Raw genomic sequence first — 26,725 nt, 5'->3', positions numbered from 1 at the left:
TGTTGAATTGTCTATTTCTCCTTCAATTCTGTCAATGTTTTCATAATGTATTTTGTGATTCTATTGTTAGGTGTGTATATATTCATAATTATTGTTTCTTCATAATGAATTGACCCTTTTATCATTATAAAATGGCTCTCTTCATCTGTGTTAATTTTAAAAAAATTTTTATTTTGTCTAATAACAATAGTATAACTCTATACCTCCCTTAGGATCACTGTTTGTGTGGTGTATCTTTTCTCTTTTTACTTGCAGTCTATATCTTTGAATTTAAAATGTGTCACTTATGAACAACATATAGTCTGATCTTTTTTTTTAATCCAGAGTGACAACTTCTGCCTTTTGATTACAGTGTTATTCATTTACATTTATTCTAATTATTGGTATGGTTGGATTTACTTCTGTGACTTTGCTATGTGTTTTCTATATGTCTGTAGCTTTTTTCTTTCTGTTTCTCCTTTACCACCTCTGTGTGTGCATTAGATTTTTTTCTAGTGTACTGTTTAAGTTAGTTCATTAGTATTTTAAAAATTATTTTCTTAATTGTTATGTTAGATATTACAATGTACATATTATGATCTATTTCAGATTAATGCCAATTTAATGTACTCCATTATAGCTTCATTCCCTCCCCTACCTTTGTGCCATTGTCATATATAGTACATCTATATATATTTTAAACGCAATAAAACAGTACTATAATTATTACTTTGTACAGTCTTGTATATTTTAAAGAAATTAAGAGAAGAAAGAAAAATATAGAATATTTTATTCTAATCCAAAAACTGCTTTCAGTACACATCATTTCTACCTGTGGACCTGAGTTACAATCTGTTGTCACACTCCTAACCCCCTTTTATGCCATTATTTTTCATATATATTATATCTTTATATGTTATAAGCCTCAGTATAATTTAAAATTATTATTTTATGCAATTATCTTTTAAATCAGTTAGGAAAAGTAAACAAAATACTTATATTCTCTAATTACCTGCATGATCTCATTACCAGTGCTTTTTGTTTCTTTGTGTGGATTTGAGTTTCCTTCTGGGGGTGTCTTTTATTTTCAGCCCAAGGAACATCCTTTAGTCTTTTTTTCAGGAAACAGGCTTGCTAGCAGTGAAGTTTCTCAGCATTTATGTGTTTGGTAATGTATTTTCCCTGATAGTTTTGCTGGTGTAGAATTCTCTACTGGCAGTTTTATTTCTCTCAGAACTTGGCTTTTGTCATCCCATTACCTTCTGGTGCTCATTGTTTATGATAGAGGTCAACCGTTAATATTATTATGATTCCCTTATTCATGATAAATCATTTTTCTGTTGCTGCTTTCACAGTTTTCTCTCTCTCTTTGGCTTTCAGTGGTTTAACTAGGATGTATCTTACTATTGTTTTAATTTAAGAAATTCCATTTGGTTCTTTTTTATATAATTTCTCTCTCTGATTTGATAGTCTCTGATGAATCATTGTCACTATACTTTTCTTTACTCTTCTTAACATGGTTTTCTTTAACTCTTGAACATTTATAATTACTTCTTTGACATCTTCACCTCTTAAGTCCGGTATATGAGTGCTCTCAGAAATGGATTCTGTTGACTTTTTTCCCTACTCCTGTGTATGAGTCACATTTTTCTGTTTCCTTGCATATCTAATACTTCTTTGTAGAAAACTTGGCATTTTAAATAATACATTGTTGCAACTCTGGATTCTGATCTCCCTCCTTGCCACAGGATGGTGGTGTTTGTGGTTGTTTTTATTTGTTTACTCATTTTAGTAATTTGCCTGAACTAACTCTGTGGAGTGTGTTTCCACTGTCATGTGCAGCTTTTTTATTTTTGTTTTTTTTTTATGTTTTAATTTTTAAGCATGGTTTTAAGGCTTGGTTCTTGGTGGTTGTCCCTGCATCAGCATAGCTTAGTGGTCAGCCATTGATTAGTCAGAGGTTATGTTTAAGTGCCTTGTGCTGACAAGGCTCTACCCTTTGCCATTGGATCTCTGTGTAGATTTGGGGAATACTTTCAAAATTCAGATACTTTAGAAGTCTGCCCATTTTTAAAAATTTGTTTCTGATCTTAAACAGAAGACATTGACTTTTTCAACATGAGGCATACAGTTACATGTCCGTTTTTTTATAGATACATACATGTATGCTTTTATAGATGTCCTTTATCAGATTGAAGAAATTTCCTTCTAGCTTGCTGGGGTTTTAACATGAATGAGTACTGAATTTCATCAGAATCTGTTTTTGCATCTTTTGTGATGATCATACAGTTTTCCTTTTGTTTTTCTACCAATGAAATAAGTTGCGGTGATTAATTTTCAAATGTTAAACCAACTTCAGTTTCCTGGGATTAATATCACTTAATCATGATATTATATTCTTTTTTTATATATTATTAGATTTGACTTAATATTTTCACGGAACTCTATCTGTGTTACTGAAGGATATCGTTACGTACGTATTTCCTTGTAATGTCCTCATCAGGTTTACGTATAGGAGTTATATTGGTCTTGTGAACTAAATGGGCAAAACATTCACTCTTGTTCTGTTCTTTGAAAGAGTTGGTATACAGTTATGATGATTTCCTCTCTATATATTTGGCAGAATTCATCAGTGAAGCCACTTGGACCACAGTTTTCTCTATGGCAAGATTTTAAATTGCAGATTCAATTTCCTTGTGAGGCTATTCTTATTATTAAACTATTTCTTGCCTCAGTTTTGAAATTTTGGGTTTTTCAGGTGTTTTGTGTATTTCATGTAAGTTGTCCCATTTATAGGTATAGAGTTGAGTATAAAATTCCCCATAAACCTTTCAAAGGCTAAATGATCTGTGGTGATGCCCCTTTTTTTATTCCTGATATTGGTAATTTGCATTTTCTTTATTTTTTTCTTTATTATTTCTTGCTAGGTGTTTAATTTTTAAAATTACTTCAAAGAAGCAACTTCTGGCTTTGTTAATAGTTTGTATTTTTTCTGTTTTCCATTTCATTGAGTTTTTAAAAAATAAATTTATTTATTTATTTATTTTTGGCTGCATTGGGTCTTTGTTGCTGCACACGGGCTTTCTCTAGTTGCAGCGAATGGGAGCTACTCTTCATTGCGGTGTGTGGGCTTCTCATTGTGGTGGCTTGTCTTGTTGTGGAGCATGGGCTCTAGGTGCATGGGCTTCAGTAGTTGTGGCACATGGGCTCAGTAGTTGTGGCTCATGGGCTCCAGAGCGCAGGCTCAGTAGTTGTGGCACACGCCGGCATAGTTGCTCCGCGGCATGTAGGATCTTCCCAGACCAGGGTTCAAACCCGTGTCCCCTGCCTTGGCAGGCAGATTCTTAACCACTGTGCCACCAGGGAAGCCCCCATTTCATTGATTCCTACTTTTCCTTTCTTCTACTTACTCTGGGTATAATCTGTGACTTTTTGAGGTAGAGACTTAGATCGCTGATTTTAAACCTTCCTAAGAAGTTTTCAAATATATGCATTGAGAGATATGAATTTCCCTCTTATGACTGCTCTATTTGCATCCCCGTTTTTTTGTGTATCATGTTTTTAGTTTCGTTCACTTCAAATATTTTCTAATTTCCTTTATTTTAGAATTGTGTTTAGTTTCCAAATATTTGAGGATTTTCTAGTTAACTTTTTGTTATTGATTTCTAGTTTCATTTCTTTGAGGACAAAGGATGTGCTCTATATAATTTCAATACTTGAAATTTATTGAGACTTGTTATACTCTTTTTTTTTCTTTCAGTGTTATTGAGATATAACTGCCCTACCATACTGTGTAAGTTTGATGTCCAGTATAATGATTTGACTTACATACATTATGAAATGATTACCACAGTAAGTTTAGTGAACATCCATTGTCTCTGATAGATACAAAATAGAACAGAAATTTTTTTTTTCCCTTGGGATAAGAACTTACAGGATTTACTCTCTTATCAACTTTCATGTATAACATACATCAGTGTTAATTAAATTAATCATGTTGTATACATTACATCCCTAGTACTTAATCTTATTATTGGAAGTTTGTACCTTTTGACTACCTTCATCCAATTTCCCCTTCCCCCAGTCTCCACCTCCAGTAACCACAAAACTGATCTCCTTTTTTATTAGTTTGTTTCTTTGTTTTTTTCTTTTTAAAGATTTTTATTTATTTTAATTGAAGTATAATTGATTTACAATGTTTCAGGTGTATAGCAAAGTGATTCAGTTATACATATATATGTGTATGTATATTCTTTTTCAGATTCTTTTCCATTACAGATTATTACAAGATACTGAATATAGTTCCCTGTGCTATACAGTAGGTCCTTGTTGGTTATCTGTTTTATATATGGTAGTGTGTATCTTTTAATCCCAAATTCCTAATCTTTCCGCTCCACCTTCCCCTTAGGTAACCATAAATTTGTTCTCTTTTGTCTGTGATGCTGTTTCTGTTTTGTAAATAAGTTCATCTGTATCATTTTTTGAAGTGTAATTTACCTACAGCACTATATTAGTTCCAGGTGCACAACATAAGTGTTTTGAAATTTCTGTACATTACAAAACAATCACCATGATAAGCCTAGTTACTGTCTGTCACCATTCAAAGATATTACATTATTATTGACTATATTCCCCATGCTGAATTCATCCCTTTGACTCATTTATTTTGTGCCTGGAACTTTGTACCTCTTAATCTTCCTCACCTGTTTACTCATCCTCCTCTCCCTTCTGGCAACCACCTGCTTGTTCTCTGTATCTTTGACTCTGTTTCTGATTTGTTATGTTTGTTCATTTGTTTTGTTTTAGATTCCACATATAAGTGAAATCATACAGTATTTGTCTTTCTCTGACTTATTTCACATTGCACAGTACCCTTCAAGTCCATCCATGTTGTTGCAAATGGCAAGATTTCAATCTTTTTTTATGGTTTCCATTCTATATATATACCACATATTTATGCATTCATCTGTCATGGGCACTTAGGTTGCTTCTGTAATTTGGCTATTGTGATTAATGCTTCATTGAAAATAGAGGTGCATATATATTTTTGAATTAGTGGTTTTGTTTTCCTCAGAAAAATACCCAGGAGTGGAATTGCTGGAACGCATGGTAGTTCTAGTTTTAATTTTTTGAGGAACTTCCATAATGTTTTCCATAGTTTTCTGTAGCTGTCCCAATTTACATTCCCGCCAACAGTGTTCCAGAGTTCCCCTTTATCCATTTATTTGCCAGCATTTCTTATTTGTTGTCTTTTTGATAACAGCCAACTGACAGATGTGAAGTGATATCTCATTGTAATTTTGATTTGCATTTCCCTGATAATTAGTGATATTGAGCATCTTTTCATGTGTACGTTGGCCATCTGTATGTCTTCTTTGGAAAAAATGCCTGTTCAGGTCCTCTGCCCATTTTTTTAATTGGGTTGTTTAGTTTTTTTTGATGTTGAGTTGTATGAGGTCTTTGTATATTTTAGATAGTAACCCCGTACATGTATATTGTTTGCAAGTGTCTTATTTTTCTTATGTTTCCCTTGCCTGCGGAGACATATCCAAAAAATATTGCTAAGACTGATGTCAAAGGGCGTACTGCCTATGTTTTCTTATAGGAGTTTTATGTTTTCAGATCTTAAATTTAACTCTTTAATCCATTTTGTGTCTATTTTTGTGTATGGTGTGAGAAAGTAGTCCAGTTTGATTCTTTTGCATGTAGTTGTCCAGTTTTCCCAACACTATTTATTGAAGAGGCTGTCTTTTCCGGGTTGTATATTCTTGCCTTCTTTATTGTAGATTAATGGACCATATAAGTGTGACTTCATTTCTGGGCTATCTGTTCTGTTCCATTGATCTTTGTGTCTGTTTTTGTGCCAGTACCTTACTTTTTTGATTACTGTAGCTTTGTAGTATAGTTTGAAATCAGAGCATGATACCTCCCACTTTGTTCTTCTTTCTCAGGATTACTTTAGCTATTTCTGCATCTTTTGTGTTTCCATACAAATTTTAGGATTTTTTTTCTAGTTTTGTGAAAAATGCCATTGGTATTTTGATAAGAATTGCTTTGAATCTGTAGATTGCTGTGGATAGTATGGTCATTTTAATAATATTAATTCTTCCAATCCATAAGCATGGTATCTTTCCATTTGTTTTTGTCACCTTTGATTTCTTTCATCAGTGTCTTATAGTTTTCCAAATATAGGTCTTTAACTGCCTTAGTTAGATTTATTCCTAGGTATTTCATTCTTTTTGATGTAATTGTTAATGGGATTATTTTTTAATTTCTCTGATAGTTTGTTATTAGTGTATAGAAATGCAACATTTCTATACACTAATAACAAACTATCAGAGAAATTAAAAAATAATCCCATTAACAATTAATGCAATGTATTTTACTGAATTTTACTGTATTTTACTGAAATTTTACTGAATTCGTTGATGAGTTCTAGTAGTTTTTTGGTGGCATCTTTTGGATTTTCTACATATAGTATCGTGACATTTACAAACAGTGGCAGTTTTAATTTTTCCTTTCCAATCTGGATTCCTCTTATTTCTCTTTCTTGTCTAATTGCTATGAGTTGGACTTCCAATACTATGTTGCATAAAAGTGGTAAGAGTGGGCATTTTTGTCTTATTCCTGATTTTAAGAAAATGCTTTCAGCTTTTCACTGTTGAGTATGATGTTGGCTGTAGGTTTGTCATATGTGGTGTTTATTATGTTGAGGTATGTTCCCTCTAGACCCAATGTTGAACATTTTTATCATAAATCGATGTTGAATTTTATCAGAAGCTTTTTCTGCATCTTTTGAGATCATATAATTCTTATTCTTCAGTTTGTTAATGTGGTGTATCACATTGATTGCTATGCAGATACTGAGCCATTCTTGCATCCCTGGGATAGATCCCACCTGATCATGGTGTGTGGTCCTTTTAATGTATTGTTGAATTTGCTTTGCAGATATTTTGTGGAGGATTTTTGCTTCTATGTTCATCAGTGATGTTTGCCTGTAATTTTCTTTTTTTGTAGTGTCTGTCTAGTTTGGTATCAAGGTGATGCTGGCCTTGTAGAATGAGTTGGGAAGCATTCTTTCCTGTTTAATTTTTTGGAATACTTTGAGAAGGATAGGCATTAGTTCCTTTTTAAATGTTCTGTGGAATTCACCTGTGAAGCCCACTGGTCCTGGAATTTTGTTTGTTGGGAGTTTTTAAATTAATAATTATAATTAGTCTGTTCGTATTTCTTCCTGACTCAATCTTGGAAGATTGTACATTTCTAGGAATTTATCCATTTCTTCTAGATTGTCCGTCTTATTGGCATGTAATTGTTTGTAGTAATCTATTACAGTCCTCTGTATTTCTGAGGTTTCATTTGTAACTTCCTTTTCATTTCTGATTTTGTGTATTTGGGTCCTCTCTCTTTTTTTCCTTGATGAGTCTGGCTAAAGATTTATCTTTTCAAAGAACCAGCTCTAAGTTTCATTGATCTTTTCTATTGTTTTTTTAGTCTCTATTTCATTAATTTCCACTCTGATCTTTATGACTTCTTTCCTTCTAACTTTGGGTTTTGTTTGTTTTTCATTTCCTGCTTCCTTCAGGTGTAAGGTTAGGTTGTTTATTTGAGATTTTTCTTGTTTCCTGAGGTAGGCATATATCACTATAAATTTCCTTCTTAGCACTGCTTTTGCTGTGTCTTACAGATTTTGGATTGTATGTTTCCATTTTCTTTTGTCTCCAAGTATTTCTTTATTTCCTCTTTGATTTCTTCTATGACCCCATTGGGTTTTACTAGCATATTGTTTAGCCTCCATGTGTTTGTGTTTTTTGCAGTTTTTTTCTTATAGTTGATTTCTTGTCTCATAGTACTGTGATATGAGACTAGAGTTATCTTAAACTGTCCTCATTTTTAAAAATTTCTCTTTCTTTTTTCTGTTCAACTTGGGTGATTTCAACTACTCTGTCTTCCAGATCACCTGTCTGTTCCTCTGTATCATCTAATCTATTGATTCCTTCTAGTGTATTTTTTAGTTTCAGTTACTATTTGGTTCTTCTTTATATTTTCTATCTCTTCTTAAACTTCTCACTGTGGCCATTCATTCTTTCCCTGAGTTTGTTGAGCTTCTTTATGATCATTACCTTGAACTCTACTGGGTACGTTGCTTATCTCCACTTCACTTAGTTCTCCTGGGATTTTATCTTTTCCTTCGTTTGGAACATGCTCCTTTGTCACCTCCTTTTGTTTACCTAATTTTCTGTGTTTATTTCTATGAATTAGGTAGGTTGGTTATGTTTTTGATCTTGGAGAAGTAGGCTTGTGTAGGAGACATCCTATGGTGCCCAGCAGCACCAGAGTTATATGATCTAGGGATGCCCCTGTGGGCATGTTGGTAGGCAGGGCTGTCCCTGTCCCAGTTGGCTACCAGGCCTTGCCTCGTGCAGAGGCTGTTGGCCACTGGTGGGCAAGGCTAGGTCCCAGAGCGGCCAACTGAGTGGCCCTGGGGTTTCCTGAGGCATATCTCAGCCTGCTGATGGGTGGTGCCTGGTCCCAGTGCAGTTGACTTTGGGGCCTGGGGGGCCTTGGACTGCTGTCTGCAGGTGCTGACAAGTCCCGGTACTGGTGCCGGCTTGCTAGTATGTGGAGCAAGGGCCTTGAAACTCCTGGGGCTGGTGCCAGCCTGCTTGTGGGCAGAGCTGTGTCCCAGTATGGTCGGCTATAGGGCCTGAGGTCCTGGGGCTGGCTCCAGTCCATTGGTGGGTGGTGCCAGGTCCTTGTGTGGCTGACTACAGGGCCGTGGGTCCAGGACTGGTCTCAGCCTGCTGGTAGTCAGGGTCATTTCCTCATGTAACTGGCTTGTCAGTGTGGGAGGTCCCAGGACTGTGGCCAACCTGCTGGTGGGTGGGACCATGTCCTGGTGCAGATAGTCTAGACACGAAAATGGCCCTTGCCAGCACCAGTGTCCTCGTGGTAGAACCTAAATGGCCCCCATAAATGGCTGCCACTAGCATCTGTGTCCCCAGGGGGAGTTCTGGTGGCCTTCTTCCTCTCTGGCAGCCTTCTCCAAGTTCAACAAGTGGGACTGACCTAGGCTTCTTTCAGATTACTCCCTCTGTGGTGGGTCTAAGAGCATGTGAGATTTTGCTTGTGGTTTTTTTTTTTTTTTTTTTTTTTTTTGCGGTACGCGGACCCCTCACTGTTGTGGCCTCTCCCGTTGTGGAGCACAGGCTCTGGACACGCAGGCTCAGCGGCCATGGCTCACGGGCCCAGGTGCTCCACGGCATGTGGGATCTTCCTGGACTGGGGCACGAACCCGCGTCCCCTGCATCGGCAGGCGGACACTCAACCACTGCGCCACCAGGGAAGCCTGCTTGTGTTGTTTAAGAGCAGAGTTTCTGTTTTCTACAGCCCTCTAGCTCTGTCTTATGTAAGTCCCACTGGCCTTCAAAGTCAGATGTTATGGGGGCTTATCTTCTGTGTAATACTGGGCTGGGGAGCCCAGTGTGAGGCTTGGACCCATCACTCCTTGGGGAGAACCTCTGCAATTGTGATTGTCCTCCCTTTTGTATGTCACCTACCTGGGGATGTGAGTCTTAACTATACTGTGTCTCTGCCCCTTCTACCCATCTCATTGTAGTTCCTTCTTGATAACTTTAGTTGTGGAAAATTTTTCCTTTCTAGTCTTCAGGTCCTTCTCATCGTTAGTTCCTCTGTAAGTAGTTGTAAGTTTGGTATACCTGTGGGAGGAGGTGAGCTCCAGGTGTTTCTTCTCTGCCATGTTGACCACTCTGTTATATAGAATCTTTTTGTTGTTATTGTTTATATTCTGAATATACTTAACAGAGTGCATTCAGCATTTGGATGATGTTTCTGTAAATATCAGTCAGGTTTGAGATGGTTGAATAGTGTTGTTCAAAATGTCTATATTCTTATTAATTACTTTTGTCTTCTTGCTGTATCAGTTGTGGAGAGCAGTTTGTTAAAATCTACAACTACAGGTATGATTGTCTATTTCTTCTTTTAGTTTTGCCAGTTTTTGCTTAATGAATTTTGAAGTTCTGTAATTAGATGCACGCATATTTACTATCATTAAGTCTCTCTTTTGGATTGATCCTCTTATTATTACGCATTGTCCCTCTTTTTCCCCAGTAACACTCCTTGTCTTAAAGTTTACTTTTGGCATGATTCTTTTTACTTTACTTTTCCAATCCCTTTACTTTCAGTGTATCTGTATCTTTATATTTCACATTGCTTCTTGTCAACAAGATATAACTGTGTCTTGTTATAGACTGACCATCTGCCTTTAAAGGCTGACAATCTGCCTTTTAATTAGAGAATTTAGTCCACTTACATTTAGTATGATTACTAATATGGTTGTGATAATTCCACCATCTTGTTACTTGTTTTCTGTTTATTCCATTTGATCTTTGTTCCTTTGCTTTTCCTTTCCTGCTTCCACCGTTTTCCTCTCTTATTGTCTTTTTAGATATATCTCTGGATATTATTAGTGGTTAATTTAGAGTTGTCCAATATGGTAGCCACTAGCCACATTAAAATTAAGTTTAGGGCTTTCCTGGTGGCTCAGTGGTTGAGAGTCCACCTGCCGATGCAGGGGACACAGGTTCATGCCCCGGTCTGGGAAGATCCCACATGCCGCGGAGCGGCTGGGCCCGTAAGCCATGGCTGCTGAGTCTGCGCATCCGGACCCTGTGCTCCGCAACGGGAGAGGCCACAACAGTGAGAGGCCCGCGTACCGCAAAAAAAAATAAATAAATAAAAGTTTAAAATTCAATTCATCATTGCATTAGCTGCATTTCAGGTGCCCAGTAGCCACATGTCCCCATTACTGGATTAGGCAATACAGATTACTGAAGAAAGTTCTATTAGACAGCTCTCTAGAGATTATGATCAGGATTTATTTTGGTCAAAATTACACCAGGTCAAGTGTGAAAAGAGCAATATTCTAGTCACAAGATGTGTGTTTTTGTTGTGTGTCTACTTCTGGTTAGTTTTGTATCTGTAGGCAAATGTCCCACTGCTCTTAGCCTCAGTTTTCTTTTCTAAAATGTGGGGATAATAATGCCTGCTTTATGGAGTGCTTGTGGAAAAGAAAACTATAAAATGGTAACATTCTTTATAAAAGTCAAAACAGTTTTCAAAAAAAAAAATTAACTCATTGACTACTTTCTGTGTTGTGTTTGCTTTTTTAGGCTGCTGACAGAACTGGAGTCTCCTTCTTGGTGGCCCTTTAGCTTCAAGCTTTGGAAGATGCCATCAGAAACAAAGCCCAAGTGGGACGCCTCAATGGCTAGTTCCAAAGCTTTTGGAAAAGAAGGGATAGTGATCAAAATTCCTGCTGTTATTTCCCAAAAAACAGAATCTCATGTTAAACCAGGAAGGCTCACCGTCTTTGTTTCTGGGTTGGAAATCCACAACTCAGATTCTTTGCTCATGCACAGATTTGAAAGAGAAGAAGTAGATGACATCAAGGTTCATACACCTTATGAAATTAGCATCCGCCAGCGGTTCATTGGGAAGCCAGATATAGCTTATCGTTTGATATCTGCCAAGATGCCAGAGGTTATCCCCATTTTGGAAGTGCAGTTCAGCAAGAAGATCGAGTTTTTAGAAGATGCCTTGATGCTCAGAAGCACTAGAACCTCTCCCCTAGCAGAGAAGGGCTACTCAGTCTGGCATGCAGGTGAGTGATCATCAAAACAATCCGTGCGCAAGACCTCTAAAGTCACAGTCAAACTCAACACACCCATGGTGCGTTGCCGTGATGCATCACATAGAGCAACTGCCAGTTTCAGCTCACTAGTGACTACCTATTTGTTTGTAAATAAAAATAATTTCAGACCATTTTCCTTAGTACTTGCCACCTGAATCTCAAATCACTCAGGTTTATCATGTACTTGAGAGCTGTGCCTTTTCAAATAGGTCAGAAATGGTTTTGGTGATGCTTTCAGAACAAAGGAAAGCTCCAAGTTAGATGTTTTCACCTCTTTCCTCTGTTTGATTTGAGAACCAACACTTTAGGGTCTTAACTAGCATCATCCCCACCTGCTCTGGTGTGTCTCCAGTTCCTTCCCCTGACCCAGCATCACACTCGGTTTTCTTGGCACTTAATTGAGGTATTCCCAGCCCACCGTCCAGATGGGCATTTGGATATCAGAATTTTTTGAAAATTACGCAGCATAGTTTCTGTGTGTTTTTTTTTTTTAGCATCCCAGAAGTATTGTGAAACCCTTGCTTTTCTTGGCATTATGGCTGCATTTAGGTCTCTGTGGGGCATAGACGGTATAGCTGAGTTTGGCCTGAGGTTCTAGTGTGGGTGGCAGGACATGTGGATATGTCCCCAGGTCCCAGCCTCCTCCCTAGCATAGAATAACTTGGTGGTATCTGACTTCTCGGTTTTGCCATTCTGACTGATGTCAAGTGGTATCTTAAAGGTATTTTTATTTTTTTGATTGATTGTGAGGTGGAGCATCTGATGCCTTTTAGTTGCTTTTTGGTCCCACAGATTTTGCTCTGTGGGTTGCTTGTTCTGGGTTTTTTGTTTTTTTTTTTCCCCCTACTGGGCTTTTTTTTTTTCCTCTCTGATTTGCAGTAGTTCATTATTCATTCTAGATATTCATCCCTTGTTGACTTTAGAAGCTACCAATACTTCTCCTAGATTGTCAGCTTCCATTACAGAAATCTTTAATTTTGCTATGGTCAGATTTACCATTTTTCCCCTTAAGTTTATTTTTGAGCCCTGCTTAAGGAATCCCAAAGTCATAAAATATTCTAATACTAGCATTATAGGTGACATTACTTCTATGTTATAGTGATTTTTCTAACAAGTAAGTCTTTTCTTATTAACTTCGATTGCTAGAGTTTGTTTAAAGTAAGAGATATGGGCTTCCCTGGTGGCGCAGTGGTTGAGAGTCCGCCTGCCAATGCAGGGGACATGGGTTTGTGCCCCAGTCCGGGAAGATCCCACATGCCGCGGAGCGCCTGGGCTCGTGTGTCCAGAGCCTGTGCTCTGCAGCGGGAGAGGCCACAACAGTGAGAGGCCCGCCTACCGCAAAGAAAAACCAAAACCAAAACCAAAAAATAAAGTAAGAGATATGTTTGTTACTATTCCAGTTCCTTTTCTTTTTTCCTCTTAAGTGATTGATTTCAATTCCAATATGTAATCTGTTTCCCTAACATATGAATATTTTGATGTTATTCTAGATGACTTCAAGTTTCAAAAAGAAATTGCTTGATAATAGATCTGGTCCCATAAGTATCAAAATGTTGGAAATGTTAATGTAAAAACTTAATTTAGAAACTTACTTTCTTAATTTAGAAACTTACATTTCCAGATTTTTCTTTGGCCCCTCATTCAAGGCAGGGCTCAGAAGCTGGCCCATAAAAGGGCCAAGAAGGGTACACTGTACCAGCCAACATAAGATCCTGACCAGAAGGGCCCTTCAGGAAAGGCCATTTGCAAGCTCAGCTGGGTAGCCTCTCTGATACCCCAAATCTCTGAGTCCCCCTCACTGCTGTTTTCCTCTGGGAGGAGCCTCAGCAGTGAGAGGAGGGAGGAGGCCCTGGCTGGTGGGACCAGATGCAGAGCACCGTGGGCTGTTGGTTCTGACAGTGCTGTTGGAGAATCCCTCTGTGCCAGGCATGGTGCCAGGTACCTACTGTCCTGAAAACAATCCTTCTTCTTACGGAGCTCTACCATATTCGTGGGTTTTATGTTAGGCATGGTGGTTTCAGAGAGAGAACACGACATAGAATGTTACAAATGAGATGGCAGATGCGAGCATGTCACGTGTGTCACAGAAAGTCACACTGTACAAGTGAGAAGGGTGCAAGCTTGCTGTGCCTTGCTGTCATGGAGGGTGGGTCCCGAGGAAGATGGGATGGTAAGCTCTGACTCCAAGCATACAGGTGGCAGATGGGCCTAGAGAGGAGGGAGTGAGTGCCAGGGCCTCTGCAGCCATAATCAGACTGCAGGAAGCTGAGTGAGTGCAAATTCTGCAGGGCCACCCATCAGGAAGGGGAAAATGAACCTCTTGTGCACAAGCTGAGGCTGCTGACCAGAGGCTGACCGTCTTTCTCCTCAAGGAAGCTGCAGATATACTTTTAAGGTTTTTCAGCTGATTGAACCAGGCCCACCAGATTGTCTAGGACAGGCTCCCTTCACTAAAGTCAACTGACTGAGAGCCTTCACCACGTCTACAAATACCTTCCCAGTAACACCTAGATTAGGGTTGGATTGAATAACTGGGGACTATGGCCTCACCCATCACAGTAACGGATTGTATATGTATGGAATGAGCTGAGCCGCATCCACGGTGACAGATGGGTTTTCATCTCAGTGCTAACTTTAGCCTGTGGGTAGGATCCCTACAGTGTGTCTGAGTCTGGACTGAGCATGAAGTGCCATCCTCCCCTGGTGAAGCCTCCCTGCATAGGCGAGGCAGGTGTACCTTACAGCTGTGGATTTGGAGAGGTACAGGTGACAAGGAGTTATGTTTGGAAGAAGCCGGCATGCTGAGTTCAGTAAGCAAGATGGTATCTCATTTGCTTGGAACTTCACAGTAATCCTGCACAAGCCCAGCAATGAGAACTTACTTCTCATTGTTACCTCTCTTGTTGTTGCATCTGTCAGCACCTCTGTTTTTACTATTCTGCACTGGAAACTACAGAAACGGTGGAGGTAGAAACCATGACTTTGACCTCTCAGAAACAATTTCTCTCCTCGATGAGCTATTTTGGTAAATTGTGTGTGGCCAGAAGGTGGCGGTCTAGTAACAGGGGACCAGTGTCCTAGAAGAACTTTCCAGAGACCTCTGTAGTAATGTATAGAGTAGACAGGTTGAGGGCCTGGGGTGGCCAGGCCAGGACTGGGGGAGGAAGAGAGTCTCCTGGGCTTCAAGGGCTGGAAATGATACAGGTGGGCAGATCCCACCTTAAGGAAGAGCAGTTGCAAATTGCTGTTTTTCTGCATAGTATCTTTAAAATAATCTTTTAAATTTTAGAATAGTTTCAGACTTGAGAAAAAGTTGTGAGGATAGTACAGAGAGTTCCCATGTCTCCCACACCCAGTTTTCCCTATTCTTGTCATCTTACATTAGTATCGTTCATTGTCACAACTAATGAGCCTGTACTGATACACCTTTATTCACTAAAGTCCATATTTTATTCAGATTTCCTTATGTTTTACTGTTCCAGAATCCCATCCAGGATCCCACATGATATTTCGGCATTTCATCTCCTTGGACTCTTCTTGACTGTTACAGTTTCTCAGACTCTCTTTGCTTTGATGATCTTGATGGTCTTCAGGAGTAGTGGTCAGGTTTTTGTAGACTCCCCTAGTTGGACTTTGTGTCATGTTGTCTCATGATCCACTGGGGTGATGGGTTTTGGGAGGAAGCCCACAAAGCTCTTATCATATAAGAGCAAGGTCCGTGCATAGCATTTTTAAAGAGTTTTTTTGGTACTGATTTTTGTTTTCACTGTTTGCGAATTGTCGCCTTCTGAGAGGGGCCTTCTCTGACCACCTAATTTAAGAGGACTAGTTTCCCATTCACTGATCCTATAGAAATCTTGCCTAGCACTTGCCCTCTGGTGCTGGTACCCTCTAGTTTGCTGTTCAACTTCCCACACTGGGATGTGTGCTCCAGAATCAGACACAAGTCTGTCTTTTCTCACCCCATCTCCAGCACCCAGGACAGGCCCAGGTAACCAGAAGGCACGCGCATCTCTGTGTAATGATAAATAAACTTCTGAGGCATTGAAGTCTCTGCATAGGGTCATTAATTTAAGATCATCTTTTGAAATAGTGAAGTTCTGACCCTGGGACACAGCACCATGCTGACCACCAACAGACTTCATGTGGTCACTAGATATGGGTATCAGGTTGACCACCAACAGACCCCTCCATGTGGTCACTAGGACACAAGCACTGCACTGACTTCAGACAAGCCCCATGTTATTAGTTTATTAGGACATGGTGACCCCCTGACTATCGACAGACCCCCGGAGAGCTGCTTGGCCCTCACCCACTTGATCCCTTCCAAGGACCCATGAGTCAGTTGAGACTGCTGTCTCTCTCCATTTCAGTTTTCTCTCTGTTACACTTCCTGTTGTATTGAGAACATGGGATGTTTTGTTTTTTTTTTCTGAAAGGGCTTCCCACCCCAGTTATATAAGCTGTTGTATCCATCCCTGGGTAGAGTAGGCATTTTCCTGTGTCATCAGTGAGGCGTACGGGGCCCAGAGACAGGGAGAAAGATTTGCTCAAGGCTGGACAGGCTTGGAGCGGTTTTTCTGCTCCCAGGTCAGGCCCTGGTAGTCTTTGGTCTGAACTTGCAATGAGGTCAGGAGTCTATGTCTGATGCACAAAGGAGACTGGCTTCCCAGTGCTGCCCCTGCCAGCGCAGTCCTTACTCAGGGTTTCCCTCGATGCCTCCTTGTTCTTGGAAAGTGGAATCATCTGTAAGGTAGCATGTAGCTTGAACAATTTGTGATTATTTTGTTTAACTGAGATAACTAATGACTTTTGAGACAAAAACCATCTTATACTGAACTAAATTAATTTCTTCAGAAGATATTTCAAAGCATTGAAGTAACTGAGTCAGCAACCCAAGTCTCAACACAAAGTTCACGGGGGTGGCCGAGTTTTGTATTAGGCAGGATCCTGCTGATCCCACAGCTCGTTGTGAAAAACATCTCTTATTAGTATGTTCCAGGAAGAAAAATCCTCAGTTTTGGTTTTCTGGTTGTTTAAGTAATCCCATTTGTTAAACATTCAAAAATAGTATGTCTCTAACTGTAATATAGTGTAGGTGTTGAAATGGAAACCAGAGTGACAGTGCAGGAGCACAGTGCTGGGCACAAGTGTGAATTAGACATGGGCCGTGCTCTCAGAGAAGCTAGCTGGGGAGATCCCAGTTTGAAAAGATGCTGAAAAAGGTAAATAGCAGTGCAGTACCAAGCAAGTGACTGTCAAAGGTGTGTAAACTGAATGGTACCAGGACAGATGAGGGAAGATTGCTGCTAATGGAAGGGCTGAGTGGAGAACATGTCTCCAAACTTGGGCTAGGGGACATCTGTCTGCATGACATGTGCAGAGCGGGGGCAAGGTGGGCAGGAATAGCATGCTGGGGCCAGGGTGCCGGGGTGGCTGGAACAGGAGTCTGCAGGATCAGGAGCAGACTAGGAAGGAGGAGGGTGTAGGCTGAATGGGGAGTTTGCTTCCACCCATTAGGCCATAGAACCACTGTTAACATAGACAAGTGAAGTGCGCTTTGCCATCATGTTATCACTGATAATGTTTTAACGTCAGGTGTGTTAGTTGGCCTTTCCTTTAGGCTAATAATATCTAGTAAAACATGTCCTCTGTTGTCTAGTTTAGCTCTGATGGTGTTCTATTGCTGTTTTAGAAAAGTGCTTTTCATTATGTAACTAACATGTTAGTGACATTTAGATCATGTAAGACCAACCGACAGTGAGTTGTATGCTATGGAAAGTTCTGTGCTAATTAATAAGCCCTTAGGATGTTGAAGTAGTGGCACTTTGGAGATTCCAGGACACAGGTTGTAAAATCAATTTGGTTGGTTGCAACCAGCTTTTATATAAAGAATAGAATAGAAAAGCACATCTGAGTACATGGTGTGTACTAAGGTTTTTGTCTTGTGAAACTTTTTCAGACCTCCAAGGTGCTTGTACGGGTGTAGCAGTTCTGTGTAGGAAGCACTTCGCACAGTGGTGCACAGTTAAAGGGCACGAAGACTCTCACAAAGGGCCTCCTTCCCAGTGGAGATGGGCCTGGGGAGGGCTCAGGCCCACAGTGTGGAACCCTCGGGTCTTGCCTTCATGCAGGTTTTGCTTCGCATCAACTGGTTCCTGAACTCACTCCATCTGGCCAAGACCCTTTTCCTCTCTAGGATCCCAAGAAACATGCTTTCTTGTCATCATGTCTTCTTTGCTCAGCTAGGTAATCTCAGGGAGTGTTAATTTGTAAGAAATTTTTTGAGAAATAAGAATAAGGGGATGTTTGTGTACCTGCTGGAGGTGGCTGGTCTCTCCCTGGGGAGGAGGGGCTTGTGCAGTTGGTGTGTCCTGGATTCACCACCTGGGTTCCTGCTGTTCAGGCCCAGCAAGACCTTTACCCCAAGATGGATTTCCTTTCCTAACAATGCATTTATCAGTTGCTCCAGGCTGCTCGGATGAAAGGCAGCTCTGCTGACTGCCACTACGGTCCTAGGAAGGAAGTGGGGTGTCCTGCTTTTGCCCTCCCATTTTGCTGAAGCAGAGAAATCTGCTCAAAGGAGTTGGTGCTGGAATCCACACTGCTGGTTCTCACCCCAGAACGCTTTCCAGCATCCTAATAAATAAACATGGCTATATTGACACATCTGAGGTGGTCTGTATTATGGAGAAAAGCAGGTGACAGACTCTAAGCTATGCTCTTATCTGGGCCTTACAGTGCCAGGGTTGCAGAGGGAGGCAGCTCTTTAAATAAAGGATTTTCACGGTTCCTTGCCAAGCTGCTCTTCTGCTTCTTAGCAAGACTACCCAGGCATAGATGTGTGAATGGAAACACCCCTGAGCAATGCCTTGCCACGTGCAGCAGTCTGGCTCACCCCTACCTCAGTACAGCTCCACATTCAACTTTGCTTGACCTGACTAGCTGACCATTTCATGTGCTCTCTAGAACCAGTGTTTTGTGGGGTAATCAGATGGTAATGCAGTTCCTAGTAGTGTATTTCATGTACATTTCACCAGGGCTCAACAAGTATTATGTTTCATACTCCAATCTATTGTCCTCTCAAAAAGAAAAAAATCACTCCTGGATAAAGCATCTTTCTTCTAAAAGCCAGTTAGAGAACTAGATCCTGAGTATTTACAGTGTTGCACACTCTGATCAGTGTGGGGTAAGGAAGCAGCCCTGGATTGGGGTAGAAGGCCAGGCTCAGGTGGGTCCCACATTCAGTCAGCTCAGCAGAGGTTCAGAGAGGTGGACTCACCGCTCCCGCAAACACAGAAGCTCTAAACAGTAAATGCCTGGGAAAACACTTCGTCAACCCAAAGAGCTCTGACGGTCTTAAACACTTTTTGTAAAGTTCTGAATGCCCTTGCGTTGTTCACACCTTCTAGAAGATGCCACTCTGTTTGACTTTCCATTTCAGCATCTGGGCTTTTGGACCGAGCCATGCACTGTGAGCCCTCCTCAGGGAACCAGGAAGGGAGGCCACTTCAGCTACAGATGAGCGAACCGTTAATTTCCGAGGGGGACAGCCAGGAACTGAGACAGGTAACATGCATTCGTAGTGTCATGTCCTTCCCTGCAGGCAACTCACTTTTCTTTCTTGTCTAAAAACAACTCTCCACTGATTTATGCTTGTCTGTCACCTGCACGGAAATGCTGGGACATCCACCTGATTTGCTCAGCTCCCTATAGCTTGAGGAAGGGCGGTGCCCATTCTGAGTCCTTGCGTTTTGTGGCATGCAGACACACATAGCATTCCTGTGCATACACAGTGGTCTTGGCAGCTGCCTATGTCTGTTGTATGTGTGTGTATGTCTGTATATGTGGGCTCAGATGCACATGTAGGCTGTGTATGTGCACGATGTGTGTGTCCAGGTGGGCTCTGTACACGTACATGTATGCATGTGTGGCGTGTGTACTGTGTGCACACGTGTGCAGCACCTGTATGTGTGTGCCATCTGTGTGTGCACTACCTGGGCATGTACAGTTGAGGGCACTTGCTCTCAAGTGCTCGACACAGGTTCTTGCGGAGGCTTGCCACTTTTTGTCCAGGAAGTTGAAATTTAAACAATGTTCGATAGAAATACTTGCAACTTATCTTCCTATGTTAATGCTGGACAACACAGTGGCCTTTTCTTTTTCCTTTTTTAATAATTATGTAGCAAATACCTAGACGTTATATCATTTCATTCATAAATATTTCAGTATGTAGCTTTAAAAGATAAGAACCGTTTTAAAAAATCAGCACAATACCATACTCACCTTAAAAAAGTAAAAAGTAAATTCCTTGGTATCATCAGACATCAAGCCAGTGCTCACATTTCCCTAGTTACCTCATTTAGGAAAATGTGTTACATGTTTATTCAGATCAGGATCCTCATGAGGCCCGTGTGTTGCATTTAGCTATGTTGCATAAAGCTATGCCTTTAATGCATAGCTTTCTTTCCTCTGTCATCTTTTTCCTTTGAAGTTTATTTGATGAAAAACCTAAATTGTTCCTCTGTCAAGATTTTGCAGCTTGTATCTTCCTGACTTGGTTTCCCCAGCTCCCAGCAGGTGGTGAACTGCCTGCTCTCTGCCCTGGTACTCTTGTAGGTCGGTTTGTACCTCTAGAGACTCCATCAGATTCAGGCTCCATTTTGGAGAGACTGTTTCATTGGTGGCAACCCACACTTAACATCAAGGCATACAAGAGACTGTATGTCTTTTAAACCTGTTTTTAAATAATTTTATTCTGTGTGTCTACATAGGCATAGACTCCTTTAAGCTCAGCCTTTTCTATTTTGGGAAAAAAGTGTTCATCTTTTGCTATGGGATATTTTAAATATACATGATTTGTCACTTTTTCCTTCTGGTCTAACTTTTAATCTAAGTAATGACACAGAGACATGCCACTTTCTAGCTGCAACTAGGAAATTCTGCAGGTTACTGATCACTTCTTTTGATAGGCTTAGTGACTCCAGAACACTGCAGATCTTGTCTGCCTTGGGGCTTGAGAAACCCTCATACTATAAAGGCAAACTTAGCCTGTTCTCATGAAAGTGGGTAAGATTGCATATAGGCCTCAGGCTGGTAGGATCTGAGACCCTCCTCTCCCATCCTCCAATGAAGGTGTCTGTGGCTGAGATGAGCTCTTCTATGTCCCACAGTTGTGTTGAGGCTGAAGCAAGAACATGGGTTTTGTAGGACATGGGAAATGTAGGAATTTTATCTGTTAATTCTAGTGGTGGCCATGTAGTTTGAGAGGGCCCTTGCAGTTTCAAATAACCAATCGCTACTACCATGTATATACAACGTACCCTTCCCCTAAAAGCTGTGATAGAATGGTGTAGGATGAATGCACCAACAGCTGTGAGTAGAATAAAATTCCTCAGTGACCACTGAGGTCACCATTCTTTCCCATGAAAGTGTGTTTCTTATGTGGTTGGTCCTGACTGTCATCAACAAGTCTTAGTGAGCCCTGTGGCGTCCATGCTGGGAACAGCAGATGCCATGGTCGTGAATCAGGAGGCTGGCTTGGGGGCAGAGGACACGGTGATCCCTGAGCAGTTAGGCTGGGAAGACCCACCCACAGGAGGGGCAGGACTTTGTGCTAGTTAGCTGCCTCATTCTCCTTCCCTGCAGGGAGAACCTAATTTCATAAGAGATTGTCCTTTTGAGGTAAAACACATGTTTCATATTTAGAGAAGAATTCTGAGCTGTGTAGTTGAAGCTCAAGCATAGGTAGGAATGAGTTAAATTTCTGGGGAAAACGAAAATGCAAGAAAATCTCCCTCCATTCATCTGTGGTTTCTGTTGCAGATGCTATTAAAGTCATTACGTGGAAATGGGTTTTGGTGACTTAAACTGCAGTTGGGGTGCTAGAGAGAGGATTTGCCGTGATTTCCTCAGGGAGCAGCCGTGCTTAGTGCAGTGTGCCAGCTCCCTCTGTGCTGGGCCCCTGGAGCGGGCATGTGGGCTGCGGTTAGGCCCCATCTGCTGCGTAGCTGTGGCCGTCCACCATCCGCTGTGGGAGGGCACGTGGTGGAGGAGGCTGGGAGAGGAATCAGAGTCCCTCAGATGGGTTTGGCAGAGTCCCTCAAATCATTTCCAGTGTCTGATGTGCTAACCTTTCCTGCCTCAGAACTCCTGCTCTTTCGTTACTAAGTCTGTGGCTACCATATATTTGATACAACATTTGGAAGTGATAAAACAAAAAGCAGCATGGCTCTGTCCTGAGGACATTGCAGTTTTACATAAAGTTTCTTCATAACTTCTTAATCTGCACTTCTCTGTCTTGTCCTGCGTTTGGTGTTTTTTCATCCCGCCTCCCTCTTTCACCAAGAAGGAATCAGAATGAAAAGCTGACCCAGGTCTGGTCTCATGGTTTATCAGGCTCTGCAACAGCCCTGGCACTGGGAACAGCAATGAAGGAAGACTTGCACTGGATGTTCTCATCATTTCCAATAAAGAGGGATGCACAGAGTGTGGATTCATGGCGAGTTTTTAGGTCATAGTTTTGAACTTTCTGTTTGATTATATTCGGCATTTAGTCTTCCTACTGTATGTGGTATCTTTATAAACAGTAAATGCAAAACACAAAAATTAAAAACTGAGGTGATTAATTCAGTTCAGTCAGAAAGTTCGTTTACTGGAAAACCTAGCTAGTCAGCTGGCGTGAGGAGAAGAGTTTATTGAAAAGGCAGCCCTGCGGATGCCTGTGCTGGGGAGATGAGTGAGGCCCAGGGCTTTTGTCTCTGTGTTGCTTAGCAGAGCCAAGTTCCACATGTATCTGCACTGGCAATTCACTGGATCTTTCCTGAAATAATTCTAGGCCGGAAAGGATGCTGTGGTTCTCTACTTGCTGTGAAACTATCTTAAGAAATTAATGTCCTTCTTTTCTTTTTTTTTTTTAAACAGATACATATATTCATTTTCACATTCTTTTCCATTATGGTTTATTATAAAATAATCTTATTTTCTTGTTTTAGGAATTATAGAATACATTTCATCTTCAGTAACTCCACCATTCTGGTCTTTTCCTCTGTACTTTGTTCCCAGTTAGTTAAATTTGTCCCAATTCATCTGTCTCCTCTCCTACTAGTCAGGGGAAAAAAAAAAAAAATCTGTCATTTCTTGCATACCTAATCTATGTAAAAGAATTGTGTTTAGCAAGTGTTCTTCAGCCTAAACTAAATGTCTGAATCAGTGAATTATTTAGCTGTGGCTTCAGTGAGTTATTTGGAGAAGACAACAGATCTGGGTTTCCTTGGATAATTGTCAGGACAAAGTCATGAGATAATGAGCAAGGGGTGATATCCATGATGCTTCTCATCAGTTGTGGCAATGGACTAGACCACACTTCTGGAATGCAGATTCCAGAACTGATACTGCTTAGGAAGGAGGGGATGGCTAAACTGGTGGGCCCTCAAAAGTAGAAAGGCAAGGGCAATGCACTCCAGCTATAGGACCACCGAACAGTGCTGGGACGGTGTGTAGACACCTTGTTGGAGTGAGCTCTGTGGAGGGGTCTGGGGACAGAGAGCTGGACATGTCCACTTATCAATACCTTCATTTAGTCTGGGCTTTGTCCTGTAAGCAGTTTGGAATCATTGAAGTTTTTAAGCAAGGAGTCATGAGATAATTTCAGATTTTTACCCATTCTCCTCAGGTTCTCCTGTTGTCCTCTGCTGCCTTCTGAATCTTTCAGGCTGTATCATTTCATTCGTTAATTATGGGGCACAGTTAGATGGTTAGTGTTTTTATTTGTGGCTTTGATACCAGCCTGGATATTAGCAATGAGCTAGGCCGTTTATTTAAATATGTGTTACTCTAATTGTGAATTATTAATAAATGTTTCTGACATCATATCCTATGTCACTTCTAAACGTTAAACCATAAGAAGAGCCTTGGTAACCAGGAAAACATACCTAGTAACTTTTGATGTCCACACACAGTGGACATTTCAATAAGAGGTCATGTGTCTTAGGATGAGCCCTGGCCTAGGAACCTGGCATCCTGGCGCTGGTCCCAGCCCCTCCCTGTCAGCTCTGTAGTCCTGGGAAGGCTGGTTTGCTTCCCTGTCCTCAGTCTCCAGCTCTGAAAAGGGCACTGACTTGTAGCGTATTCCAGTATCTACCGTCTAATGTAGAATCCACCGCAATGAAATGAAAGCTGAGTTACAGAAAAATGTCACGCCTTACTTTTAAATATTCGTTCATGGTTTTCCTGTCTGCTCTGTTGGTTAACTAGGTCACTGGTAACGATGAGCATTACTTTGACAGACAGGAGACAGACACGCGGTGCCCCCACCGCTAGCCCAGCCCTGCCTGCTGTGGTTTCATGTGCCTCCCACTGCTGCCTTCTGTAATTGCCTGGGACAACCAGCTCTTCTCCACAGCAGCATTCAGAACTCCCATTATGTTGGATGTGGTCACCACTCTAGCAGAGGCCCATGTTGTCTGTGGCAGTGGTTGTTCGGAGTGGGAGGACCTGTCAAAGCGTGTGGCTGTGTGTCCTCTGCAGTTGACAGAGAAGGCTATGTGGGCACACCGGACCTCCCTCACATAGAGGCCATGGTGTAAACGTGAGTTGCATGGAGGTGGCATCTGCCCTTCAGGTCCAAATACCCATGCAGATGAATCTTGGGGGTGTATTCTGTCCCTTCCACTGCCCCTGGGAACTGTGGACAGGGGGGAAGCTGCCAAATAAGGAACTCTAAGATACTGTGCCAAGGGCAGGATTCCAGAATGTACCAGCATCTCAGCGAACAAATTCTAGAGCAGCTGCTTGGCTGTGCAGAAGGTAGAATGCCAAGGAGCAAGAAACAGATGCTCAGGCATTTAGACTGGGAGGATGACTTGTTCCCCCTTTGGAACATTTTCCTGTGCTCTTGGTCAGCTTTCAAATGAACCTCAAGTCTTAAAATCAAGTGTTTGATTATATTGTTATTGAGTGCTTGGCTATGGAAGGTTTCATATATTATAACGATGTTTTTTATTGTGGTAAAATATATAGAATAAAATCTTGCCATTTTAACTATTTTAAGTGTATAATTTAATATCATTAATTACATTCAAAATATTGTGCAACCATCACCGCTATCTATTTTATTTTCAAAGCTCGTTTATCACCCCAACAGAAACTCTGTTACCATGAAGCAGTAACTCCACATTTTGCCTCCCCCCAGTCCCTGGTAACCTCTAATCTTCTCTCTATGAATTTGCCTATTCTGGGAACCTCCTATAAGTGTAATCCTTTTGCATCTGGCTTTTTTCACTTAGCATAATGTTTTCAAGGCTGATCCATCTTGTAGCATGAATTGGTACTTCTTTCCTTTTTATAGGTGAATAATATTCTGTTGTATGGTTAAAACATACTTGGTTTATCCATTCATCACCGATGGACACTTGGATTATTTCCACCTTTCAGTTCTTTTGGACATATACCTAAGAGTAGAATTGCTTGGTTATAGGATAATTCTGTGTTTAACTTTTTGATGAGCTGCCAAATTATCTCCTTAGCAGCTACACCATTTTACACTCTCACCAGCAATGTATGAGGATTCCAGTTTTTCCACATCCCTGCCAACACTTATTTTCTTTTTTGAAAATTTTAAAATTATTCTAACTATCAAATAGAATAGATAAGGAGGTAAGTGTTGGAGGTAAGGGTCCAACTTCATTCTTTTGCATGTGGCTGTCTAGTTGTCCCAGCACCACTTGTTGAACAGACTATCCTTTCTCCATTGAGTAGACTTGGCACCCTTGTCAAAAATCTGTTGATCTGAGGACTCTTTATTCCATTAGTCTATTCTTATGCCAGTACCAAGCTGTTTTTATTACTATAACTTTGGGTAAGGTTTAAAATCGGGAAGTGTGAGTTTAATTTCATTCTTTTTCAACTTGTTTTTACTATTCAGGGTCCCTTGCAATTCTATATGAATTTGAGGATTAGCTTTTCCATTTCCGAGTAGGGGGGCTGTTGGAAATTTGATAGGGATTACATTGAATCTGTATATCACTTTGAGGAGTATTGCCCTCTTGCCAATATTGTCTTCCAGTCTAGGAACACAAGATGTCTTTTATTTATTTAGGTAGTCTTTATTCCAGCATGATTTTATAATTTTTAGTCTTTCACCTGCGTGGTTCTTTTTTCCTAGGTATTTTATTCTTTTGGATGCTATTATAAATGGGATTATTTTCTTAATTTCTTTTTCTGATTCTTCATTGCTGCTGTATAGAAACACAACTGATTTTTGTGTGTTGCTCTTGTATACCGTAACTTTGCTAAATTTGTTAATTAGTTCTTCTAGTTTTCTTGTGGATTCTTTGGGATATTCTATATATATAGGGTCATGTCATATGAAAATAGAGATAGTTTTACTTCTTCTTTTCCAGTTTGGGTACCTTTTATTTCTTTTTCTTGCCTACTTGCTCTGTCTAGGACTTCCAGTGCATAGCAGTACTGTGTAGCAGTGGTGAAAGTAGGCATTCTTGTCTTTTTCTGATCTTAGGGCTTTCAGTCTTTCCCCATTGAGTATCCTATTAGCTGAATTTTTCATAAGTCTCCCCTTTTTTTTTAAAGTGTTTTAAGTTTTTACTTTATTACAGGCTTTTCTATTTCTAATCATTACAAATGTTTTCAACATTTCATTTATCTGCTCCATTGTATTGCATTTATATTTCATTATGATTCCCATCTGTCTATCATATATTCAAGTTATGTCTACTATTTTCTTTTTTTTTTTTTATTTTATACTGGAGCATAGTTGATTAATAATATTGTATTAGTCTCAGGTGTACAGCAAAGTGATTCAGTTATACATATACATGTATCTATTCTTTTATAAATAATTTTCCCATTTAGGTTATTAGAGAATTTTGAGCAGAGTTCCCTGTGCTATATAGTAGGGGTTTGTTGGTTATTTTAAATATAGTAGTGTGTACATGTCAATCCCAAACTCCCAGTCTATCCCTCCCTCCCACCCTTCCCCTCTGGTAACTATAAGTTCATTCTCTAAGTGTGTGA

At 40.5% G+C, this 26,725-nt stretch overlaps 1 protein-coding gene across 4 annotated transcripts in view; it reads left to right on the top strand.

The window, feature by feature from the left end:
- Positions 1-26,725, top strand: part of SNAP47 (synaptosome associated protein 47) — a 64,865-nt gene that overhangs the window by 24,284 nt on the left and 13,856 nt on the right. For 3 of the 4 annotated variants that reach the window (XR_007476732.1, XM_033413526.2, XM_004284037.4), the window contains 2 exons: positions 11,172-11,662; positions 19,137-19,261. Coding sequence is in view for 3 of the 4 variants with exons in the window: in XM_033413526.2 (XP_033269417.1) it covers positions 11,172-11,662; positions 19,137-19,261 (616 nt within the window). In the remaining variant the exon portion in view is untranslated. The remainder of the gene's footprint in view (positions 1-11,171; positions 11,663-19,136; positions 19,262-26,725) is intronic. The other variant, XM_049708449.1, reaches the window with a different exon arrangement.

The sequence above is a fragment of the Orcinus orca genome, chromosome 3 (genome assembly GCF_937001465.1).
Source record: "Orcinus orca chromosome 3, mOrcOrc1.1, whole genome shotgun sequence".
Classification (NCBI taxonomy): Eukaryota; Metazoa; Chordata; class Mammalia; order Artiodactyla; family Delphinidae; genus Orcinus; species Orcinus orca.
This window is presented reverse-complemented; position numbering and strand designations above follow the sequence as displayed.